This window comes from Biomphalaria glabrata, chromosome 2, assembly GCF_947242115.1.
Source record: "Biomphalaria glabrata chromosome 2, xgBioGlab47.1, whole genome shotgun sequence".
NCBI classification, from domain to species: Eukaryota; Metazoa; Mollusca; class Gastropoda; family Planorbidae; genus Biomphalaria; species Biomphalaria glabrata.
The window spans coordinates 44,244,540-44,268,074 of NC_074712.1; the positions used below are offsets into that span (position 1 = coordinate 44,244,540).

Below are 23,535 nucleotides of genomic sequence, written 5' to 3' on the forward strand. Positions count from 1 at the left end.
TTATTTTTATAGACATGTGCAATGTGGACAAAACATTCATTACTTGTTCAGCATCAAAATATTTCTGGACATTTATGTCCCTGTCATCTGTGTAATTTCAAAGCTATAAGGGGCTTGTATGGTGTAAATAACGTTGTTAATAGGGGTATAGAGATATAGATTTGTGTGCGTGTTTTTTTCTTGTTTTTTGTGTGTGTTTTTTTTTACTTTGAAGTTAAGTGCATAAAACATGATAATAATTATAAATAATAATAATAATAAGGCTTGTCTTCGAGTCCGAAGATCAATGAGGAATGCAGTATTAAACTATAAAATAACAACTTACAATGAAAACGATTACGTCCCTGTATGAATATAAAGTTTAGTTTTCGATGTGTGCAGTCCAAAAACAAAAGATCTACATCTACTCCACCATGTCCTGACATTGCACAGGGGACTTCGTTTAGCTGGTAATGTAAGCAACAAAAACTCATTATACAGACATTGTCAATTTCAATAACAATCAAGTAGAACACATTTAACTCCATCGCTTGGTGCAACAAACAAACAAACGAACAAACAAACAATTGTGTTCTTGATAGGGGGACGAGCTTAATTTATTCGGAATGATGGAAAATGAAAAAAAAAATCTGAATCACGATGGGCCAAGGCGACCGCATGTACAAAGAACTTTTTCCTTCCCGCCACCTTTTTCGTTTTAGATTAGTTCTTTTCTAGTCTTGGCGGACTTTTTTTTGTCCGCTCTAGTGGCCACTGGTCAGTAAGGTTTATTGATGAGCTAGCCTGTACCTCTTGGTGGACATGTCGTGGCAATCTTGATATGAGACAGTGCCCAATATGTCTTATGGTCTGGGTAACAAACAAATGATTACAACGGCACAATACTTGGACACTTGGAGGCGGAGATGACGTCACATGGAAAAATAGAAATTGACTTTTCAATCGAACGATGTATATGGCCTGTATATATGGATATATTGACACAGAGATACTGATGGGTTGAGAACAAAATGATAGATAGATAGATAGATAGATAGATAGATAGATAGATAGATAGATAGATAGATAGATAGATAGATAGATAGATAGATAGATAGATAGATAGATAGATAGATAGATAGATAGATAGATAGATAGATAGATAGATAGATGACTGAATGAATGAATGACTGAATGACTGACTGACATACTCAAAAAGGTTTGACAAAGCAAGGTTTCAAAATGTACAACCATCAGACACATTTAATATGATGATCATTCTGTAATCGTGCTTTGTACGGACACAGAACCTATCAATGAACACAAATATGCCATATTTTTAATCAGTGTCTATTTTTTTGTTTTAGATATATCTTCAACACAAAATGAATGATACAGTGAAATTTGTCATATTATTATTTAGTTAAGAAATGAAGTCTGGAAAAGGATTTTATTAATTTAAAAAATGTTCTTTAAGAATCCATTCTCAGAGACTGAAAGTTCTCGATGCCATAAACTTTTTTTTTTTAACTATGGGATTTCACTTCCTCTGAGTTTTGTTTCTAGAATCCCTAAGGGCAGCACGACATTATCCCACACCCCCCCCCCTTTCCCAATAACCACTCCCTCATTCCCTTTCCACCTGCATGCCCACTAATGCACTGGGAAGTCTAAGTATACTGAGAATGTTGGGATAGCTTCAGAACGCGCAATATAAAAATAAAAAAATAATAAATGTTCTAACTTCTCCAGTTTTTTTTTTAATTATATTATTTTATTTTTATCAGTTTCAAATGTCTTCTTTTTTTTTTAGTCCAAAACAAAAAAAAAAGGATTTTTGTGAAACATTTTATATGAAATATTTCTTCGTTAAAAAAATATTAAGTATCTAATTTTTAGTGTTATTATTTGCTTAAGATAATCTCAAGTTTCTACATATTATAGTTGAAATATTGTATCGGTGTTTACATTATAGTTGAAATAGTGTATCCGTGTTTATATTATAGTTGAAATATTGTATCAGTGTTTATCCATTTCTAATAATTTATTGACTCATTTAAACTCAACTTTTATAAAGTAAATCTGTGTGTGTGTGTATTCTCGTCTGTCACTTTTGGTCCGATAACCAGATAATCCAATACGGTAACTTCAGCTTCAGTTACTCTAAGAAATGTCTACAATAACTAGAGCAGCTTGGTCGACAAATAAACTGTATAAAAGTAACAAGGGAAAAATTAAAATACTTTAAATTTATTTATATCAATTAGTTTGTATGAGTCATGTAATTAAATTTGTAATTTATCTAGTCCAGGGGTGGGCAAATTATGGTCCGTGGGCCACATGCCAGACTGTTTTATGCGGCCCGCTGACACCCTCAAATATCAGGCGTGCTCACAGATTATACATATAAAAATGCAAGATATATTTTTAAAAAATAATTTTAAATATCTATAGAAATTAAAGAAAATTCTGACTCTTATCACTTATAGTGAAGAGACTAAAGAAACATTGTCTCTACATGTCATTCTAAAAAGTTTAAAGTAAACAAAGATTATTCATATTGGCAATATTTCGAAACATTCATTCAAAGACATAAACTCAGGCCAGTATTTATCGAATGCTATGAAGAACTGTGTCGAAAAGTGTTGGGTTGTCTTGGAAACAGAGGGAAAGTGTAACAACTGATGGAGCCCGTGCATTGATTGAGAAAAATGTTGTGTTTTTTTTTAATAAGTTAAAGAACAATATCCCAACCAGAAACTCAAACGGGAAAGTTTGCGCAAAGCTGCATTGAATATCTAACATATTATTGACACTTACATCTCAGTGATCAAACTTAACAGAGCCAGAGGTCTTAACCACTGGCAGTTAACAAAGCAATCCGATGCTTGGAAACACAGCAATATCCGCTGGCTTAGCTTGGACAAGGTATTGAGGAGAATATGGGATCTCAAGGAAGAAATTGTTATGTTCCTTAAAGGACATTGGCTGTGAATTTGTTGCTAATATCTCTAAGGAAGAATGGAAGACAGACTTCATGTTTTTCACCGGCAGTATTTTAATGGTTTGTTTGCACATGAAATGTATGTTCATGTTAAATCATTTCAAACAAAATTTTCCCATTTCTCCAGGCAAGCAAGTACAAATAGGATTTTTCTTTTTTCCTTTGCTGATAGGTGAAACAAGTTCTAGTGAAATGGTTGAAAAGTACAAGAATTATTTGGATTCCTTGACTAGAATTTTAAAGCAAATTTTAAGACGCCAAGAACTTGGAACAGCTTTCAATACCCTCAGTTCACCATTTAGTGCAGAAGCTCATCCAGCTCCAGAAGATATATCTCCAAGCAAATTATGACCTGAAAGAAAAGTTCCAGTCAGTTCTTCTGCGGGAATTTTGTGAGTGCCAGAATTGTATTTCCACAGATTAAGATACTTTGATGCTAAACTTTCAGATTATTTGGGTCCATATACATCTGTGAACAAGTATTTTTTTGAATAAACAAGTGTAGAAAAAGTTTGCCCTCCCCTGACAACAACAATATCTTTAAACCCATTGTTTTTATTGAACGCCATTTCACGCTATGATCCTATCACTTTGTCTGGACCAATTGGGCAGTAGGGGAGGGAATGGCACATCGAGCGGACATTTTACTGTCATCTTTACAAAAAATGGAGGAAAAAACTACCTGAATTCGAATTCATGACTCAAGCCTCCTCAAGCCTCCTCAAGCCTCATCAAGCCTCCTCAAGCCTCATCAAGCCGACATTCTAATCATGAATAACCAAAACATACAGAACATTTGGGGACATGAATGACCACAAGATACAGAACCGTTGAAGACATAAATGACCACATGATACAGAACAGTTGAAGACAAGAATGACCACAAGACGCAGAAACGTTGAAGACATGAATGACCACTAGACAGAAGTAATTTAATTCTTGATGATCAGCTGACCTCTCCAACCTAACAGTACCCTCCCCGCTCGCTATCTCACAGGCCCAATGAATGAAAGTGTAATTGCGTAACAGGCTTTCCGTTTCCGCTTCCTATACTCGAAGGTCAAGGTTGTCATTACAACCCAATTTAACAAGATGGAGGATTGTAGAGAGGATTGATCCTATCAGAAAAAAAAAATACAAATAAAATAAAAAACGATTTTAAGATTTTGGAGGATTTTTCTGGTTGTTTTTTTTTTTTTTTTCTTTTGTTTTTAACTTTAAAATATATATATAACTAAAATGTTCTGTTGGATGTAGCGATTGATTGTAGCGGTTGAATGTAACATTTTAGAATAAAATTTATGTTTTTCAATTTATAGATGGTGTTCTAGGACAGGAGAGACTTGGCTATGTGGAGTTTTAAGGTTTTAGTTTAGCGAGTAGATACATAGTTAATATGCCCTTCTAGATCAAAGTCCCTGGCGTCATTGTCTTTATTTCCGTGACTATCTTCTACCTTTCTTTATTCTTAACTACGTTGCGTCACTAGTAATGTTCCCTAATACTATTTGCGCACTAAATGAGTCTACTACAGAGTGTATTCATAGTCTAAACTATTATTATATAATAACCAAAGTAAATACATTTCACTAAAGTATCACCAGAAGACCAGTATCTTCTCTTCAATCAAATCTGTCATGTTTAACAGTAAAGTAACCCTACAACCCACAATTAGATACACACATACACAACTATAGAATACAGATCTTTTGTCATAAGTTGTTTTCAAACATATCAATTGATTTCCACAAATAATTGCTCCGATGTATTTAAATCTTTCTATATTTTGTGTCTCTCATGGAGGTCTCCTCAACCGTATAGAACAATGGATGTCACTGTGACCTTTTAAAACACTCCTGGTAGTACCTTCAGTGAAGTCCAGTAGGGCGTCGGCGCCGTAGGCGCCATTATCCCGTTGATGGTTAGAAAGCCTTTTACCCAACCACCAGGCCTGGACATGAGGCTCTTCACCCCTGTCCTGTCTGAGGGCTCCCAACGGTAGACGGCCATATCGGTTGACTGAGCCGGACCGGGCCGTGCCGTGTACACAGCGCACCGTCCCCGTTCCTGGGTCCCACTCGCTTTAAGTGGCTAAGAACAGTGCTGACTGCGGGGAGCTTGTCTCATATTCCTATACTGTAACCGCCACTATTCCGTGCAGGGACCGCCACTCCAGCTAACGGGATACTAATGACGGCCCCATGTGGAACGACGTGGCGGACTTTTTGGACTGGGTTCCGGGCGTTCTTTCCATCCCAACCCCGAGTGAGAAAAAAAAAAAAAAAAAGCTCACCCAGGGAAGCCCGGCCGGGCCTGGTTCGCTACTCGTACTTAGCCTATCTAGTCTCCACCTACTAGACGTTTCCACAAGAGGGCCACGCTGAGGCGACGGGTAGCTGGAATTCCTCCGGTAGTACCAAGATCTTTGAAAATGTGAAGTCTAAAATTAAATTATACATTAGAACAACTAACACTATCCATAAAGAGTAATTGAAACAGTCAATAGTTAAACTTTTAGTCTTAACTCTTACCATCTTTTCATGTCCATGAATCCAATACTCATGTATATGTATTCTAATCTTGCTTAGTTGACCAAATAGTCTACAAGGAGGCGTGGCTAGGACGGCGTCTATGGGGGCGACAAACTATGATGCTGAAATGACCTTCGATGTAAAAATTAAGCCAGTCATTTACTCTTTCTACCTAACTTCGTTGAAGAAGTTTTTTTTTTGTTAAAGATTTATTTATAAAAAGAGATTGTTGGCCTCTTTCAGTGGTAGAGCGACTATGGTTCATCTCAAACACTTTTTCATGTGGCTGTGGAGCCCTATACTTTTTTTCCATATTTGTAGAGACAGAGATTATGAAACAGAAAATAAATGTGTGTATTTTAACATTTAGTTTGACATAAGTTTTACCAACAACGTTATCAGTTTGACCAACCACGTCATTAGTTCAGTTTGACCAACAACGTCATTAGTTCAGTTTTACCAACAACGTCATTAGTTCAGTTTGACCAACAACGTCATTAGTTCAGTTTTGTTTTCAGTTTCTCCACCACATCATTTACAAGTGTTGCTTTCAACGACCAACTACAACAATTTTTGTTTAGGGCCACCATGAGTCACTTCTTCATTATCATTTAATAACTGGGCTTACCTCCCTTCCGCTCCTTCGTTATACTATAACATATAGTGATAAACTAAAATCTCAAGACCGAACTGAATCCTCAATATGAATTTATTTTACTTTTTCACTATTTCCAAGTGGATTTGACTTTGTGAGGTTTGGAACCCCACACCCTTCCAGCAACGCCTTATGGTAATTGCTTATTCGCCTCTAAATCTGTTTCCTTATATTCAAAATTCTTAAACAACAGACGCTTTCGTGTGTGTGACTTCCATGTAGAATGTCGTCGGGACTAACATGCTACACTCCAGACACGATTTGTTCACCAAGACCCACTATTGGTTCATCTTGTATAGTCATTGAACAGTTTTCAATTCAAAAGATAGTGACCAAAAAAAACACAACAACAGCATCGATAAATGATGTTTGAAAAAAAGACGTACATTATAGGAGCAAAAGAGATTCGTGTACGACAATGCGATAGAAAAAACTGAAATAAATCCTTGTGTTAAGTGTCTACGGAATCATTTCTATTTTAAACTACTTAAACGTGTCTAAAGAAAGTTTTCCAGCTCAGCAAATAAACTTTTGTTTGACTTTTGATAGACACTGCCATTAACCAACAAAACGTGATCTTATGAGAGCTTACTATTGTCTGGGACTTACAAACCCTCTGAACACATTCTCGCTCTGATAAAATGATGACGATACTATGTTTCCAGAAAAGTAAAATATTGCAGGAGAAGAAGTATGGTAAAAAAAAAAAATTAATGGTACGAGAACAAATTAATGGTGCAACAAAAATAAAAGGCAATGAAAAATTAATGGTGCAAGAAAAAGTATGCTGAAGAAAACTAAAGTGGCGAAAGACAAAAATAGTGCAATTAAAAAAAATATGATGCAAGAAATGTATTTCATTGCATGAAAGTAATAAAGTTATATGAGAATTATAATGTTCAAAGGTGTCAAAATAAATAAAGGAACTAGAACTTGATGTTGCAAGGACGTAAACTAGATCTTGATGTTGATTCTTATAAAAATAGAAATCAATATTTACAAACCAAACCCATCTCATCCTAAATATAGTTCTTTCATCCGTAAAATTACATCTGCATTGAATGTTTCTGACCACACGTCTCTAGTTTACAGCACTGCACCTCTTTGGTCATAATTAATGAAAATTAATTTTTCCTTTATTAATGAATGTCCATGTTAATATCATGAAACAGATCTTGAGAGTGAGGCTGTCCAAAACATTCATCCACAACGATCAAAAGAAAGAAAGCTCTCATCTATCAGATGCGCTGAATCTCGGGTACTTTCTTTTTATTATAAGAATTGGCATTGGTTTAATTCAGTGTTTCTCAAACTTTTATCGGTGGCGCAAAAGCTTAAAAGACAAATAAAATTCGTTGGCCCCTCCCCCTCTTAGGCAGCTAGGTGTTTAAGTAGGCCCAAGCGCTTTATTCTCCCAATTTAAAAGGGCTTACAGAATGGAATGAAAAAGAAAAGAAACTTAAATGCATAAATTTAACAGATTTTCTTGGTTTTATTTTGCAAATATATTTCCTATCCAGATTATATTAACCAATGTTAATTAAAGCTAGTCGGTATGGTTTAGTCTTTATTTTTTCTTTTGGCAGAAATAGTGTTTCGTAATTTCTAAATTGCGTTTTGTACACTAGAAAAGTTTTAATTCTTGAGATATTCTGTTGATAGTATTTGAGAGAACAAGGGGGTATAGGAGAGCGCTGATAACTCCCCTGGCTGTGTTTGGGGCGGAGCCTCGGTACCAAACATTTTCATGCATTCTGACCTTCGAAAATTCTTTCTCCTGGTCTACAATGCCTTTTATTTGAAGTAAGAAGTGCGCATTTTGATTCAGACTTAATTCAGACTTAATTCAAACTTAATTCAGACTTAATTCAGACTTAATTCAGACTCCTCTCACTAAAGCTGAAGACGTGAGCAAGTTCCTAATTAGAATATGACAGGACGACTGCTTCTTAAAATAGTACAATTTTTAAGCATTATTATTGTTATTGTTATACTGGTGTATATTATATTGTTATATAATTGTTGTTGTATTTGGTTACTATTCTAACATGGATTGAGAATTAAAATGCAACTTTTATTTTTCTTACTGGCTTCCATTCCGTCCAATTGTGAAAATCTCTGGTCTCATCTAAAACGAAAGTATTTAATATTACTAAGTGAGTATCACTCTTTGATAAAAAAAAAAGATCATAAGAAAAACATCAAAGAATACTTTTTAAAAGAAACATATATTAAACGTAGTCGTATCAATTAGTCTGAATCAGTCTTGTACTTAAAGTTTGTAATAGATCTAGACTAACAATAATAGATCTGAGCGATACAAAATATTTTCACCAATTTTTTATGTTAAACGCAATTTCATGCTTTTAGCTTTCTCAATACTCTATGATCTGGACCAGTTGGAAAGGGTTGGTGGGGGGGGGGGGGGGAAGGGGGCATCTGGATGATCGTTTTTTAAATGTATTTATAAAAAAACAAAACGTGAACGACCTGAACCTGAACTCGAGGACGAAAGCTTCCTCAGCTCCTCAGCTCCTCACTGAGCTAATACGAACATTGTGCAAGGGAAGTGCTTATGGAAATAGATGTCATAGTTATCTGTTGTTAGTTTCAAACTTTTTTTATCTATAAAGGAGAATGATTCAATTTATAGCACCTTATCAGTCAAGTACCGTTTCTTTCCCTTATTCGAGATTCTCAACAAAATAATTAATTACCGAAATTTTATTAATTAATTAGTTAATTTTTTATTGATTGCTTTTTAACCAGGTAAAAAAAATAATTATGCAAGATATCAGCTTGACCCGAGATTGAGAGTGTAGGACGAATAACGTCCACAAACTTTTGACCAGACAGACAGACAGACAGCCAGAGTGAGTTGGATATAAGCTTTATAAAAACATTGGAAGAAGTCAGTAACGCCTTTCTAGATACTCTTTTATACTGAAACTGAGAGTTTGTTTATTGGATCTATTTTGCATAGTTAAGGAGATATTTGCACTATTCATCATCTATCAGTGGATTATATTTATTCTATTTTTAAGTAGTCAAATAGTATATGCTTTCTTTGAAATTAGAATCCCCCATTGAACTTAAAATGTCATGTGATCGAAACAATTCCATTTGATAATTAAAAACTAGTCTAAGAGTGGTGATGTTGGAGTCAACAAAGCTGCTAGAGCCTAACCCTAACGACTTTCTCTACACCTTGGTGCACTGCGTAGAATCTCCATCACGATCATCTCGTCAACTCTCGTTTATTTATGAGATTCTCATTATGAAAATACACACGACTCGGGTTTTCATACTTTAATTTATTAAAGAACATGAACCTGTGGCTTTATCAAGTAACCAGAAATAAATTAAACATTTAAAGGTGTACGGATGTCTAAACGTGATCAAAACCCCACCCTTCCTGCCTCGCTGTAGCTCGTGAGAACATAAATTTTTATACTGTCAATTGCAGAGTTAAAATATTGAAGATATATGCCATCATTGACATGTCTCTTCTGAAATTTTATAGAGGGGATTGTCTTAGGTTACATGTAGACTCTGTATACTATCCTTATTAAAGACCTCCACCTCCCCCCCCACTATATCTTTACAAAACTATTTATCAGTAACCACATGTATGAATGGGAGAACCAGTGGCTGATCAGTTAGGCGCTTGGCTTCCAAAACGTTGGGTTCTGGCCTGGGCCCTGATGAAGACTGGGATTTTTAATTTCGGGATTCTAGAGGACACCTCAAAGCCCACCCAGCTCTTTACCTAAAAGATCTGAGAGTCATCTTTATGCTTTTAGTGTTTTCTAAAACTAAATCCTTTATATAACTATTGTAAATTACATAGTAGTGATTATTTGCAAATACGTACAGTTTTAGACTATTTTTGAGAAAGCACTTAAAGACATATTTCCAGAAGAGTTTGTGAATTCTTGAATTTCGTCCTTAATTATGCAGTCTCAAAACGAAACGATTTCCACGAATTCAGTAAGGAAGTTATCGTTCTTGGAACTTTCTCAGCTTGTCTTATCCTTCTAGAAATAGTCAAACTCCCAGATTCGTCCAGAAACACTCTCTGGCTGTTGTTCTCTTTCCAGAAACACTCTCTGGCTGTTGTTCTCTTTCCAGAAACACTCTCTGGCTGTTGTTCTCTTTCCAGAAACACTCTCTGGCTGTTGTTCTCTTTCCAGAAACACTCTCTGGCTGTTGTTCTCTTTCCAGAAACACTCTCTGGCTGTTGTTCTCTTTCCAGAAACACTCTCTGGCTGTTGTTCTCTTTCCAGAAACACTCTCCGGCTGTTGTTCTCTTTCCAGAAACACTCTCCGGCTGTTGTTCTCTTTCCAGAAACACTCTCCGGCTGTTGTTCTCTTTCCAGAAACACTCTCCGGCTGTTGTTCTCTTTCCAGAAACACTCTCCGGCTGTTGTTCACTTTCCAGAAACACTCTCTGGCTGTTGTTCACTTTCCAGAAACACTCTCTGGCTGTTGTTCTCTTTCCAACACTCTCTGGCTGTTGTTCACTTTCCAGAAACACTCTCTGGCTGTTGTTCACTTTCCAGAAACACTCTCTGGCTGTTGTTCTCTTTCCAGAAACACTCTCTGGCTGTTGTTCTCTTTCCAACACTCTCTGGCTGTTGTTCACTTTCCAGAAACACTCTTTGGCTGTTGTTCACTTTCCAGAAACACTCTCTGGCTGTTGTTCACTTTCCATAAATCGTGTCTGTCTTAGTTCTAGAGAAATAAAATGATGTCTAGACATTTGACGAGCCATTTCCACATAAATCATAACATTCACATTTACAGATCACAATCAAAGATCACCTTTCAACATGACAATAAAATTCCTCATAAAAAAATGACAACGATGAAAAATAATAAGCAATAGAAAAACTAATTGTTTAATTTGTTTGATTGATTGATGTCATGTCAGGTTCAATGAATAATTGTGCAAAGTTTTAATTTGATCCGAGAATGGGAAAGGGGAGACCAATATGTTCAAACTTTTTAATATACAGACAGACAGCTGTGTACAACTAATTATTAGGAACGTTTAAGTTCCCTTTCATCGGACTTTGTTTTAACTTGTCTCAGCCCTTTTGTTTTCCCTTTCATTGGACTTTGTTGAACTTGTCTCAGCCCTTTGGTTTTCCCTTCACCTAGAACATATATAAAAAGTTTAAAAACGAATCTAGACTACACTCCTATTTCTCTTTAGATTTGGACTTCGATCTAGTTTTAGATTGGATACTATAAATACACGCTATTGTATACCACAAATGATTTTCAGAGAGTTGCGTCAATACCGAATATTGTACATGACGTATATGAACCTCAGACTGTAGCACACTTTAAATATTTGAAAAAAAAAAACTTAAAATTTTTTTGCATTAGCTTAATGTAAGTGGGAAGGGAGAATAATTTGATCTAGATATCTATTTTTTGTTCCTTGTAAATTTGTTAGAAACTTTTTAACTCCTAGATTCTAGAATCTCGAAAGGTTATAACGGAAAAGACGATCCGCTCGAGCTAATATCCCTCCAAGACATACCAATCTAACCAATCAGTGAGTGGAGGGGGGGGGGGAGGAGGTGGGCGTTGTGTGAAAGTTGTCATTAGGAATCAAATGACTCCAGTCAAGTGCGCAGTCATATTACGAACTTAACAAATCAATAACATTAAGCTACAATTAGCAGTCTGTGATTGAATAGACTAAAGAAGTTAGTTTCTTGAAGTACTTCGTTATAAATGTATTATCTACCTTTTTTTACCCTTTTCCAAAGCTTCTATTAACTCACTCTGTCTGTCTGTCTGTCTGTCTGGTAAAAATTTTTACACGTTATTTCTTTTACACCCATTCTCGAATCACAATTATTTGTTGTACCTAACAAAACATGAATGAATCACAAAAAAAACTAATTAGTTAATTAATTATTGGTAATTAATTATTTTATTTGGTATCAAAAAAGTGATTTAAATGCTACTTTTTTTTTAGAGATTCGGTTGTATATATGGAGTTATTTCCCATATTACATTTAGTACACGTTTCTTCTTCTCGGATCAAATTGAAATTTTGCATAATTATTTATGGTCGATGAAAATACATGAATCAATAAAACAATTAACCAATTATTTAATCGATGAGTAATAGTTAATTTAAAAAAAAATGTATTTTGGAGCAGCTATTTTGTGATTCTTCCCTTAGATAAGCTTTGTTTTTGTTTCTTCAAGATGTTTTTCTTTTTCTAAAATTAATTTCAAATAACAAACTCTCTTTTACGAAAACCTTTTCTTGGCGTGTTATAGATTAAGGTATGACGCCTTCAAAAACTTGTCTATTTGATAGACCCAGGCACTGAGCGTTACAAAACTAGGCATTGGGCATTTCAGTCATAAGCAAGGAGCGTCAAAGAGTTACTTACTTAATTAGACTTAGGTCCTCCCATGCCGTTCGGCGCATTGGGCGGCAAGTTGATTCCATAATGATCTGTCATTGGCAATGTCTGAAGCCTCCTCCCACCTGGTGTCCACAGTTCTGAGGTCCTCCATGAAGGTATGTCGCCAAGTAATACGAGGAGGTCCCTGTTTGCGCTTTCCTCGTATTGGCTTCCATGTAATCGCAACTCTTGGTGTGCGTAGTTCATTTTGTTGTAGAACATGCCCCGCAAACCTCATGCGACGATCTGTCACATCTTCACTAAGTGTTCGACTCCCAGTTCGGCAAAGGATTTCCTTGTTTGAGACCCGATCTGTGTAAGTGACTCCCAAAATCCGTCTCAGCCATTTTTTTAGAGCCACAACATATAAGGCAAAGGGTGCCCCCGTCAAAGCTTGAAGAGCTGGACAAGTTCACGTACCTTGGCAGCATCATAACAAATGATGGAGATGCCTACCATGATGTAGCGTGCCGAATAGGAAAGGCAGGGAGCAATTTCCAAAGGCTGCAGCCTATTTGGACTAGCTAAGCCATTGGACTCTTATCTTATCTTATATAATACAGACGTTACTTCAAAAAAGAAGATGATTACGTCCTACGCGTCATGCATTCAGTCATGCATATTAACCAATGACTTAAATTCTGCCAAGTCACTGGTTTTCCTGGCTAGCTCATTCCAACTGCTACATATACATGTGAGACATGGAAGTCATCTGTCAAAATTGAGTAAAAGACTAAATGTGTTATAGAGTTAAGCATGGGGACATTAAAAACTCAAAATATACTCTTTTAGAAGTCAAAAGTTTGACAGAGCTAGCTCGACTTAGGGAGCCATCTAGAATTAGGATTTGTTTTTCATTAGGAGAAGATGTTTCACTTTGTGGCCGTGAACGAAGCACGAGTAACACATATACCGGAATTGATCCTCGAAAACTTGTCGGTTTTGATCACGAAAAGGACGTCATCAGAAAGATGACAGCCCGCTAAGTAGAAATTCTTAAGTTATTACATAAAAAAGACGACTACAGTCGCGTGGGAAGAAAACTATAAAACTGTTCTGTTTTGAGCATTGATTTTATTGTTAGTAACATCGCTTTTATTGATCATGTCTCGCCGCCATGCCAGCACGTAATTCCCCCTTCTTTTTAGGATGCGAACCGCAAATCGAGAAGCTCTTACTTTAAAATCTCCTAGTTTCATTTAGACCTAGAGTTTAACTGGCTTACAGTAGGATTTTGTTGTAGTAAACAAGAAGAAAAAAGTGTTTGAAAATTTCTTCTTTATTTAGTTTAGGCTTAGAAAAGGAAGCCTTTCCTGCTCGTTGGAAAGATTCTATTTCTCTGAGGCTTAGAAAACAAAAACTTTCCTTTACGCTGTCGCGTGGAACACTGTCCGAAATACATTTCTCAAAGATTTTTTTTCCATTACATCCTCGTTTGAGTTATTCCTCTTGTCTAATTACCGAAAAAGCTTGTTTCCCCCTCTCATTAATTATCTAGACACCTTGCAACACAAAGTCCATTTTCTGTCAATTTCTCTCTGTGTTATTGCGCTCGGGAATGTGTGGGTGCGAATGTGTGTGTGTTTGGGTTTGAGATCGTGTTTCTCAAGCACTAATGCAGGGAGCTATATTTAGACGAGATCGTTGGTTCGACAGCTATTGAAGACGCATTACAAGAGGTTTTCTTCTAAAGGCTTTGAAGAAAAACTCAGTCTGGAGAGGGAAAGGGAGAGGTGAGCTTTGTCAGGTTACAGTCATGTTTAGAAGTGAATGTTCAATGTCTAGTTTTGAATAGAATACTGGGACAATAGCCTTCAGAATTGCAGACACAAGTTTTAAAATAACTTTAGATCGCACTTTAAGCTAGAAGGACAGATGTTAAATAGAGGCACTGAATCGTTTCATCTTAATAGAGGAAGAGAGAGATTTGAAAGTGTTTTGAGGTCTACAAATTGTTTATTATGCAAATTTGGTGAATCTAGAGATTGAAAGCGTAAAACCAAATTAACTATCAATCACGTATCTAGACACAGATATATTACAATAGGGCCGGCTTTAAAAATTGCGGTGCCCTATGCGAAACGGATTGCGTGGGGCCCAGTCTGGGTAGGAATAAGGACAAGTGAAAATTAAAATTTTGTATTAGAAAATAAATTCATCTTTACATTTTATTTATTCTTTACTAAGTACAAAATCACGATCCAATTAACTTTATGAGCCTTGCGTGTTGCGAAGTCAGACAGTATATCATCGAAATTCTGCTACCAATTGTCCTACATAGATTATGCCCAATAGCAAGAATTGCCAAATTGTTCAATCTATCTTCGTGAACTGTTGACCTGAGTATTTCTTGATTAGTTTTCAGCGCGACAACCTTCTTTTACCAGATGCCACAATTGTCCATCTATACAAGCAAAAAGGAAACCGCCAAATCTGCGACAACCACAGAGGAATATCTCTTCTCTCTATTGCTGGGAAAATCCTTGCACGCATCTTACTAAATGGGCTCATGCAACACATAGAACATTGTCTTTTACCAGAAAGCCAGTGCGGCTTCAGAAAAGAACGTGGAACCATTGACATGATCTTTGCAGCAAGGCAGCTCCTGGAAAAATGCCAAGAACAAAAGGCTGACCTCTTCTCAATATATGTCGAACTAACAAAGGCATTCGACACTGTTATCAGAGAAGGACTCTGGAAGATTATGCCAAAATATGGTTGTCCACAAAAATTCATAACCATGGTGAGACTATTTCATGATGGCATGAAGGCTCGTGTCCAGGAAAGTGGAGAACCATCAGAGCCCTTCGAAGTATCAAACGGGGTAAAAGAAGGCTGTGTCTTAGCACCTTCACTGTTCAGTATCATGTTCTTTGCTATGCTGACAGATACATTTACAAATAGAGAAAACACAGGGATAAATATATCATACTCATTTGATGGTGGCCTATTCAACCTGAAGCGCTTCAAAGCAAAATCAAAAAATAAAATCAGCAGTAATAAGGGACTTGCTATTTGCTGACGACTGTGTCCTAAATGCCTGCACTGAAAATGATCTGCAGAGCATCGTCAGTGACTTCCCAAGAGCATGCTCAGACTTTGGCCTGACCATTAAGCATCAAGATAAATAAACGCAGTGGACAAATTCACATATCTTGGCACCTGTCATTCTTCCTACATTGCTCTATGCCTCAGAAACGTGGACAGTGTACAGAAAACATGCAAAGAAACTGAACCACTTCCACATGACATGTCTAAGAAAAATACTAAATGTCAAATGGCCAGACAAAATACCAGATACTGAAGTCCTTCAAAAAGCGGGTCTGCAAAGTATCCACACAATCCTGATGCAGTCCCAGCTGCGATGGGCAGGAAATGTGTGCAGAATGGAAGACCGCCGCATCCCTAAACGACTCTTGTATGGCCAACTAAGCGAAGGAAAGCGCTCGCAAGGTGGTCAAAGAAAGCGCTTCAGGGACACCCTCAAAGCTTCTCTGAGGGCGTTTAGCATAGACCCAGCCACCTGGGAGACAGAGGCACATGACAGAGCATCATGGCGTCGCGCTTTGAAAGCTTGCGCACATGTTGCTGAGGAAAAGAGAACAAAGCTGGCAGAAGAAAAATGCCAGAGAAGAAAAGCAAGGCCAGCTGGAATAACCTGCCCAGTGGGCAACCCTTGGATGACAAAGTGGTCATCATCGAACCACGATGGACGAATTATATAATACTATAATAACAATAATATAATACCAGATGCCACAGTTACGAATTAAAAATATTCTGACTGTAACAAATTATTTGGGAAAGCAATGTATCTATCATTAGTGAACAGATAAGCTAAAATTTCTACCAGGGGATTTTTGTTAATTTCCAGAAGATTTCAATAATTTCCGAGATTTCCAATAACCACTGGAAAATCAGAAGGCCGTTGGAACCCCATTATAAGTTATAATGGTTCAATTTAATAGTTTACATCTAGAATTAGCGCGGGGCCTATGAAAGCTGCACTGGCCTAAGGCGGCCCTGAGTACTACATCAGACCCTCGGAGGACAACGGTTTTGTCTGCGTTAGTTAGGAAAAATGCAGCTCGAAACTGGGTCTGCGATGTCACGTCCATAATCATGTTTCGGTCGGGCCTTCAGGGTTAAAGATTGTTATATCCTAGACCTAACCTCCCACAAGATGTCAGGGGAAGGCGACAGAACCTGGGACTATTGAGATGACAGTACGCGCGACCAGGCAGCCATCGTTTTAAACTAGGTCAATTTCTGAAATAGAGAAATCGTGATGAATTGAATACATCGACATCGACACAGAAAAGTTTCTTCCAATATTTCTGACCAATGTGACCTTTCCGTTTACCCAATTCCCAGAAAAATGAACAGTAAAGTTAGTCGAGTCCCTCTGTAGGGCTCTCAAAGGACGACCAAAGGTCAGTTCTTGTAACTATAAGTGTCGTGTCTAGACTAGAATCTAAGCAGTGTCATTGTAGGAGTCAGGCGATGGTCTCTTGAAATTGAAACAGAAGCAAGAAACTGGATTTGAATTATTCTATTAACTGTATCGCTTCCTCATTGAGGGGAAACAACTCTGATAATTATTATGTAACACTCCAATTTTGTTACTCTAATGTATATTCTAACTAAATCAAAATTATAGATTGCAGGGGCAGTCACTCTAAGCTATTTTAAAACTACTCTATTTGTATTACTATCTTATCCGACTTTTGGCAAGATATTATTATAACAATTTGGAATTTAAATGAGTAACCATATGTAGATTTAAATAATGCTTACCAACATAAAAAGTGCTTTATACCTTAAAAAATTGGTTTTAAAATAACATTTTGTTTGCAGATTGGGATATAACTATAACTATTATGTTGTTGTTTTTTTAAATATAAATATATTATTAAATCGTCTCTGTTCCATTTATATATTGACACTCTATAGAACTAAAAGTGTCGGCTTTTTTAAAGTTTTTTAACTGTTGCTGAACTTTGCAATTAGCGAATGGAAGGCAGTATATAAATAAGTCATATCACTCGATGCAATTATATCTATTTTAGATGAAAACAAAATACTGGTGCATTAATGTTTTCAATGACTGTGGGCAGGTCAAACAATCGTAAATTAGAGAATATAGTCAAGGTAAATTGTATAGTATTATTCACAATGCAATGTACAATGCCACCTCCGTATATGACCGTACAGGTGTAAACATATAAACATGTGTTAAGCTTCTAAAAACATTGTAACTCGTCTTCGTGTCTGAAGATAGGGAAAAGTTTAGTATTTCACGTAACTATAAAATAAATACATGCATCTATCCTGTTCCATGAGGAACTCAAAGGAGTGATGATGATGATGATCTATCCTGTTCCATGAGGAACTCAAAGGAGTGATGATGATGATGATCTATCCTGTTCCATGAGGAACTCAAAGGAGTGATGATGATGATGATCTATCCTGTACCATGAGGAACTCAAAGGAGTGATGATGATGATGATCTATCCTGTACCATGAGGAACTCAAAGGAGTGATGTTGATGATGATCTATCCTGTACCATGAGGAACTCAAAGGAGTGATGATGATGATGATCTATCCTGTACCATGAGGAACTCAAAGGATTGATGTTGATGATGATCTATCCTGTACCATGAGGAACTCAAAGGAGTGATGTTGATGATGATCTATCCTGTACCATGAGGAACTCAAAGGAGTGATGTTGATGATGATCTATCCTGTACCATGAGGAACTCAAAGGAGTGATGTTGATGATGATCTATCCTGTACCATGAGGAACTCAAAGGAGTGATGATGATGATGATCTATCCTGTGCTGAATATTATTAATGTGATCATTGGAGTGCGCAGTCCAATACCATTCTGTAGACCAAATGTCCATAAGAGAACAGTGCTCTCAGACCTCTGTAATAGACGTAGGTTTTATATTGGAGTTCACATCGCCTAGACTGGCTACAGAGCCCAGAGCACCTCGGTAAGATACAGAGTTGTTTTCTCTAAGCCTAGTCTTCATAGTTCTCAATGACGACTACTGACAGCTTACTATTTATGAGTGAAAACTAAACATTTAAATCAATCGTACTAATTCATTATACTTTTATTCAGTGAAATAGATTCAGAAAAAGATTTTTTTCTAATTTTAATACAAAAAAACAAAAAATAAAAACACACAACAATTATCTTTTTTTATTACTTCCTATTCAACACAATGCGAGCTTATTTTTCAGAGTTTATTTTGAGGAAGTTCAAAGCGAGGACAAGGACAAAGTCAAGGTTTACTATTATGTTTTAATAGTTTGTTTTGGACAGATCAGTATGGATATAGTCCATGAATGTCTTACGTAAAGACAATAATGTGTAACAAATTATTCTATATAGTTTCCTTATTGCAATCAAAGTCTACTTTTTAGATGAATTTTGATTTCTTTGACAATTTTGTTTATATTTGTTGCTCAATTGGAACTGATCTTAGCAAGATCTCCGTCTTTTTACCCACTCACAATTGCTCGGTATCTATTTCAGTGTGAATAAAGGGTGAAGAAGAAAATATAAAAATACATTAAAAAAAAAACGTATATTCAGTATATATTCAATTCGTTTGGATCAGTCATGTAATTAAAAGTTAAATAGATCTAGACTAACAATAATCTTTGCGATAAAAATTTTTTTACCAATTGTTTTTGCATAGCGCAAATACATGCATTTAGCTTTCTCGATACGCTATGATCCTATCACTTGTCTGGACCAGTTGTGAAGAGGGTATCTTGTGAATGTTACCCGGATTGCTTTTTAATGCATCTGAAAACAAAAAGTTGAAAAAATTGAATTCCAACCCAAGCCTCCTCAAGACAACACACTAACCACTGTGCCAGCGAATAGCTTTGATGCCGCGACCTAGAACGTATTATGGGAGCTATTTCAACTTATACCGTACCACTATATCAGTCAAGCACGATTTCATTCCTTTGTCTGAAGCCAAAGAAAATATATACTTACCAATAGTTAATTAACTAATTGGTCAATTTTTTAAAATTGATACTTGTTTTTTCTGAAAAAGAATTTATGGTGCAAAATTTCAGCTTGATCAGACATTGGGTGTGGGATAAATAACGTGTACACGCTTTGTAACAGACAGACAGACAGACAGACAGAGTGAGTTTTTATAAGCTTTGTAAAAATGCATTCGTAGATATATACACGTTTGCAATAACATTTTGAAAGTCAAAGATAGATACAGAAGCAGTGGCGTAGCTAGGGTGGGGGAGGAGGGGAAGAGTTTGAAAATCACCCCCTGCCCCCATTAGAGGGGTGCCCCCAAATAAGTGTTGTTTTTTTACATTAAAAATTAAGTTTTACGCAAAATGCAGGGACCCCCAAAGAGGTCAAGCCCTCGGACCCCCAAATGATGGCAAATTCCTAGCTACGCCCCTGTACAGAAGCGAAATGAGCTAAAGATTGTGAGATCTATAGGGACATATCGTGTGATCACTTGTGAAATAGCGTGCTGGGGTTACGATAAGTTTTTAAGCCTTTCTAGTGCCTCACTGCTCAGAGAAGGTCTACTTTGATTAACTTTGATACGTCAGAACTGCGCACTTTGGGAATCTCCAGATTCTCAGGACAATGCCGATTCAAATTTAGTTTTTTTTATGTTGACAAGTGTGACAAGAGCTTTCTTTAGAGGCCGGATTTAAGGGAAGGTAGACGGGGCTACTGCCCCCCCCCCCCCAGTAGGTATAAAAATAAAGATCTGAATTTCGACGTGTCAAGATATTTCATTTTTGCTTTCAAATATTTTTCTTTCGCATTGTCACCGACATTTTACGGTCGACAACTCAGTCATGGTTAAGAATTGCTCGTAAGATTTAAATATATCTCTGAATTTTGACACACATTCCAAATCAAAAATATATTTTTTAAACTAAAATATGCCTATTAAATATTAAAAAAAAAAAAGTACTCTATCTCTTTCTTCTAAAATTAAGTATGCTTTAGGTATAAGTTGCCTCTGTTCCCCTTTCAGACCTTGCTATCTATAGAGCAGATAATGTAAAGATTATCTTTTTATCTGGCCCTCTGTTAACGAGGGTGTCTTGTGGGTAGCACAACGACCAACAGACTTTACTTTTCCCCAACTAATGTCAAGTACCCATTAGGACTCAAAGGCGCCCTAAAGATACCGATATTAAAAATTTTAGTTTTCACCAGGATTGGAACCTGGGAGCTCTCGTTTCGAAAGCCAAATCTTTACCTCTAGGTATTATTATTAAATAAGTGGATTATTATTAAAGCTTTCAAAACGTTTAGGGGGCCTAAACGACAATCCTTCCCCGGGGCCTCTACTTACTTCAATCCGGCCTTGCTTTAGGGTATTGGTGAACTAGATAGTCCCAAACTTGATTTGAAATTGATCCATTTTAGTTTTTACCTTAATCATCAACCTCAGGTTTGTTATCTCAATCAAAGGTCTGCTTCTACATCTCTCCCCCACTGGCCATTAAATATTCAACTATCAATCGGCAAGATTAAAATACTGTTAGTTCATTAAAATCTCGCTTAACTTCTCCAGCGGACATTTTGTTATCGATTCGTTGTTATCCAAATATCGTAAAAAAAAATTAACTAATATTTTCCCTTGGTCATGAGATTTTTCAGATGTAGCTGGGAATAGCTTTTAAACAAATGTAGTTGGACTTCAAATGATTGTATAGCGCATCTTCCAAGCTCTTTTAGCACGGTCAGTGTGTTCTGGTCCAATTTCGTATGTGGACATGGGCGTATTTTTGGAGGAGGTTCCAGTGCTGCCTTTAGGCACACATCAAACACAAATCAGTTCGAGTCAAATCTTGAATAAAAAATTTCCAATTCAAAATATCGTGATTCGAACGCATGCCCCTCATTTTGGTAGACACATGCGTTTATCACTCTGACACAAATCCAACTCATACTTGTTGAAGTATAGATTATCTAAATATTTCAACTTGTTTTCATTTCAGACAATGCAACATCTGATGTACAAGACACGAAATGAAATGAATGGAAGATGTCTTCATAGTTTCAAGTAATACACTAGCAGCATTCACCAACCTTTCTAATAGACAGCTCAGCTTTAGCCCGTTCATTGTAGGTCAAATGGAGCAAAACCTTCGCTGCAGAAATTATGATGATTTTACAATGATAATGATTTACGTGTGGAAGACTTAGGTCCGTGATTTGGGAGCACATTAATGATGTTGACACTGTGAGCTTTTTGTCGGAGAGAATTTTGTCGACAATAGTAAGCGGGAACGCTTCAGTTTGTGTCTCGCTGCCGGGAACATGAGCGACAACGTGACGCTTAGCAGTGAGGAGGAAGAGCTGACCAGGACGGAAATACCATTCATAGTCCTGTACGTTTTGATGTGCGTGATAGCAGTGTTGGGAAATTCGCTGACCGTCTACGTGGTATTGTCCAGGCGGCGGATGAGGAACGTTACCAACTACTTCATCGCCAGCTTGGCTGTCAGCGACGTCCTCATGGCCTTGATCTGCATCCCTTTTACTTTCGTGGCCAACATAATCCTCAACTGGTGGCCCTTTGGCTCCATAATGTGCTCTGTAGTAACCTACCTCCAAGCGGCCATTGTGTTTCAGAATGCTTACACTCTGCTAGCCATGAGCATGGAGCGGTACATCGCCATCATGCACCCTTTCATGCGCCGACTTGGAAAACGTAGATGCCTTCAGCTGGTTGCACTGTGCTGGGTCCTGGCCTTTCTGACCCCGATCCCCACGGCGATCACGTCCAGACTTGCTCCGCCGGAGAACTACACTGACCCCGACAAACCAGTGTGCCTAGAAGATTGGGAGTCCAAACAAAAACAGTTCACGTACTCGCTGACTATCATGATCCTGCAGTACTTCGTTCCGCTGGCTGTGCTGATCTACACCTACGCGCAGATAGTTCGGGTCATTTGGCTGAAGGATATGCCGACTCCAGCTGAGCTCATCCAACAGAACGGGAAGGAAGATGATCGAATCAATCGACACAACAGAGAGCCAGACCCAAGAAAAAAGGTCAGTCCTTGGTTTCTGGTGTTATAAGTATATGTATCGGACCGCCAAACATCATCACACTATCAAAGTTTAAACAAAAAATGTAAACAATTATTTCAAGTATTTTCATTTTTTTTAATAGAACATTAGCTGACTTGCATACAGCATACTGGAGTTATATATTTGTTGAAGAATGCATTTATATTTCTTTCCTAATAGTTACTTTTTACCAAAAAAAAAAGTGTTTTTTTTAAATCAACTTCATGTTCAAATAATGTAGTAAATTAGACATTTACATTTTTTATTTGTCATTGACAAAGGTAGAGAAAAACAAAACAGTATGGGATTGAACCCTCGACATTCACAAGACGCTCTATGAACTAAGCTTACAAGCTATACAACGTTGTGAAAAATTTTAGTTTGAAATAAAAGATTTAATTTATTTTTAACTTCCGAATTTCAACTTCCTTAGACAATGAAGAGAAAGTGGGGAAATAAAAGAATTAAAATAACCAAGAACTGATGGTGAGATAGATCCTATACAACATACAAGGTCTAGAAACATGGCTGCCTCAGTTGTTTTTTATTTTAAAGCTTACATTTCACTATTTACACACTACTTGAAACTTTTCCTGAACATTAAACATTACAGCAACAGCTTGGTACACCCTTCAGTAGACATTACAGCAACAGCTAAGTCCACCCTTCAGTAAAAATTACAACAACAGCTAGGTCCACCCTTCAGTAAACATTACAACAACAGCTAGGTACACCCTTCAGTAGACATTACAGCAACAGCTAGGTCCACCCTTCAGTAAACATTACAGCAACAGCTAGGTCCACCCTTCCACCCTTCAGTAAACATTA

General features: G+C 36.9%; 1 protein-coding gene across 10 annotated transcripts in view; it reads left to right on the forward strand.

Annotated features, from left to right (window-relative positions):
- LOC106055105 (RYamide receptor-like) overlaps window positions 1–23,535 on the forward strand; it is a 217,814-nt gene that overhangs the window by 160,953 nt on the left and 33,326 nt on the right. For 9 of the 10 annotated variants that reach the window (XM_056020752.1, XM_056020750.1, XM_056020755.1 and 6 more), the window contains one exon: window positions 21,630–22,689. In XM_056020752.1, the coding sequence (XP_055876727.1) occupies window positions 21,952–22,689 (738 nt within the window). In that variant the 5' untranslated portion in view covers window positions 21,630–21,951. Of the gene's footprint in view, window positions 1–7,341; window positions 7,428–21,629; window positions 22,690–23,535 lie in introns of all 10 variants that reach the window. The other variant, XM_056020759.1, reaches the window with a different exon arrangement.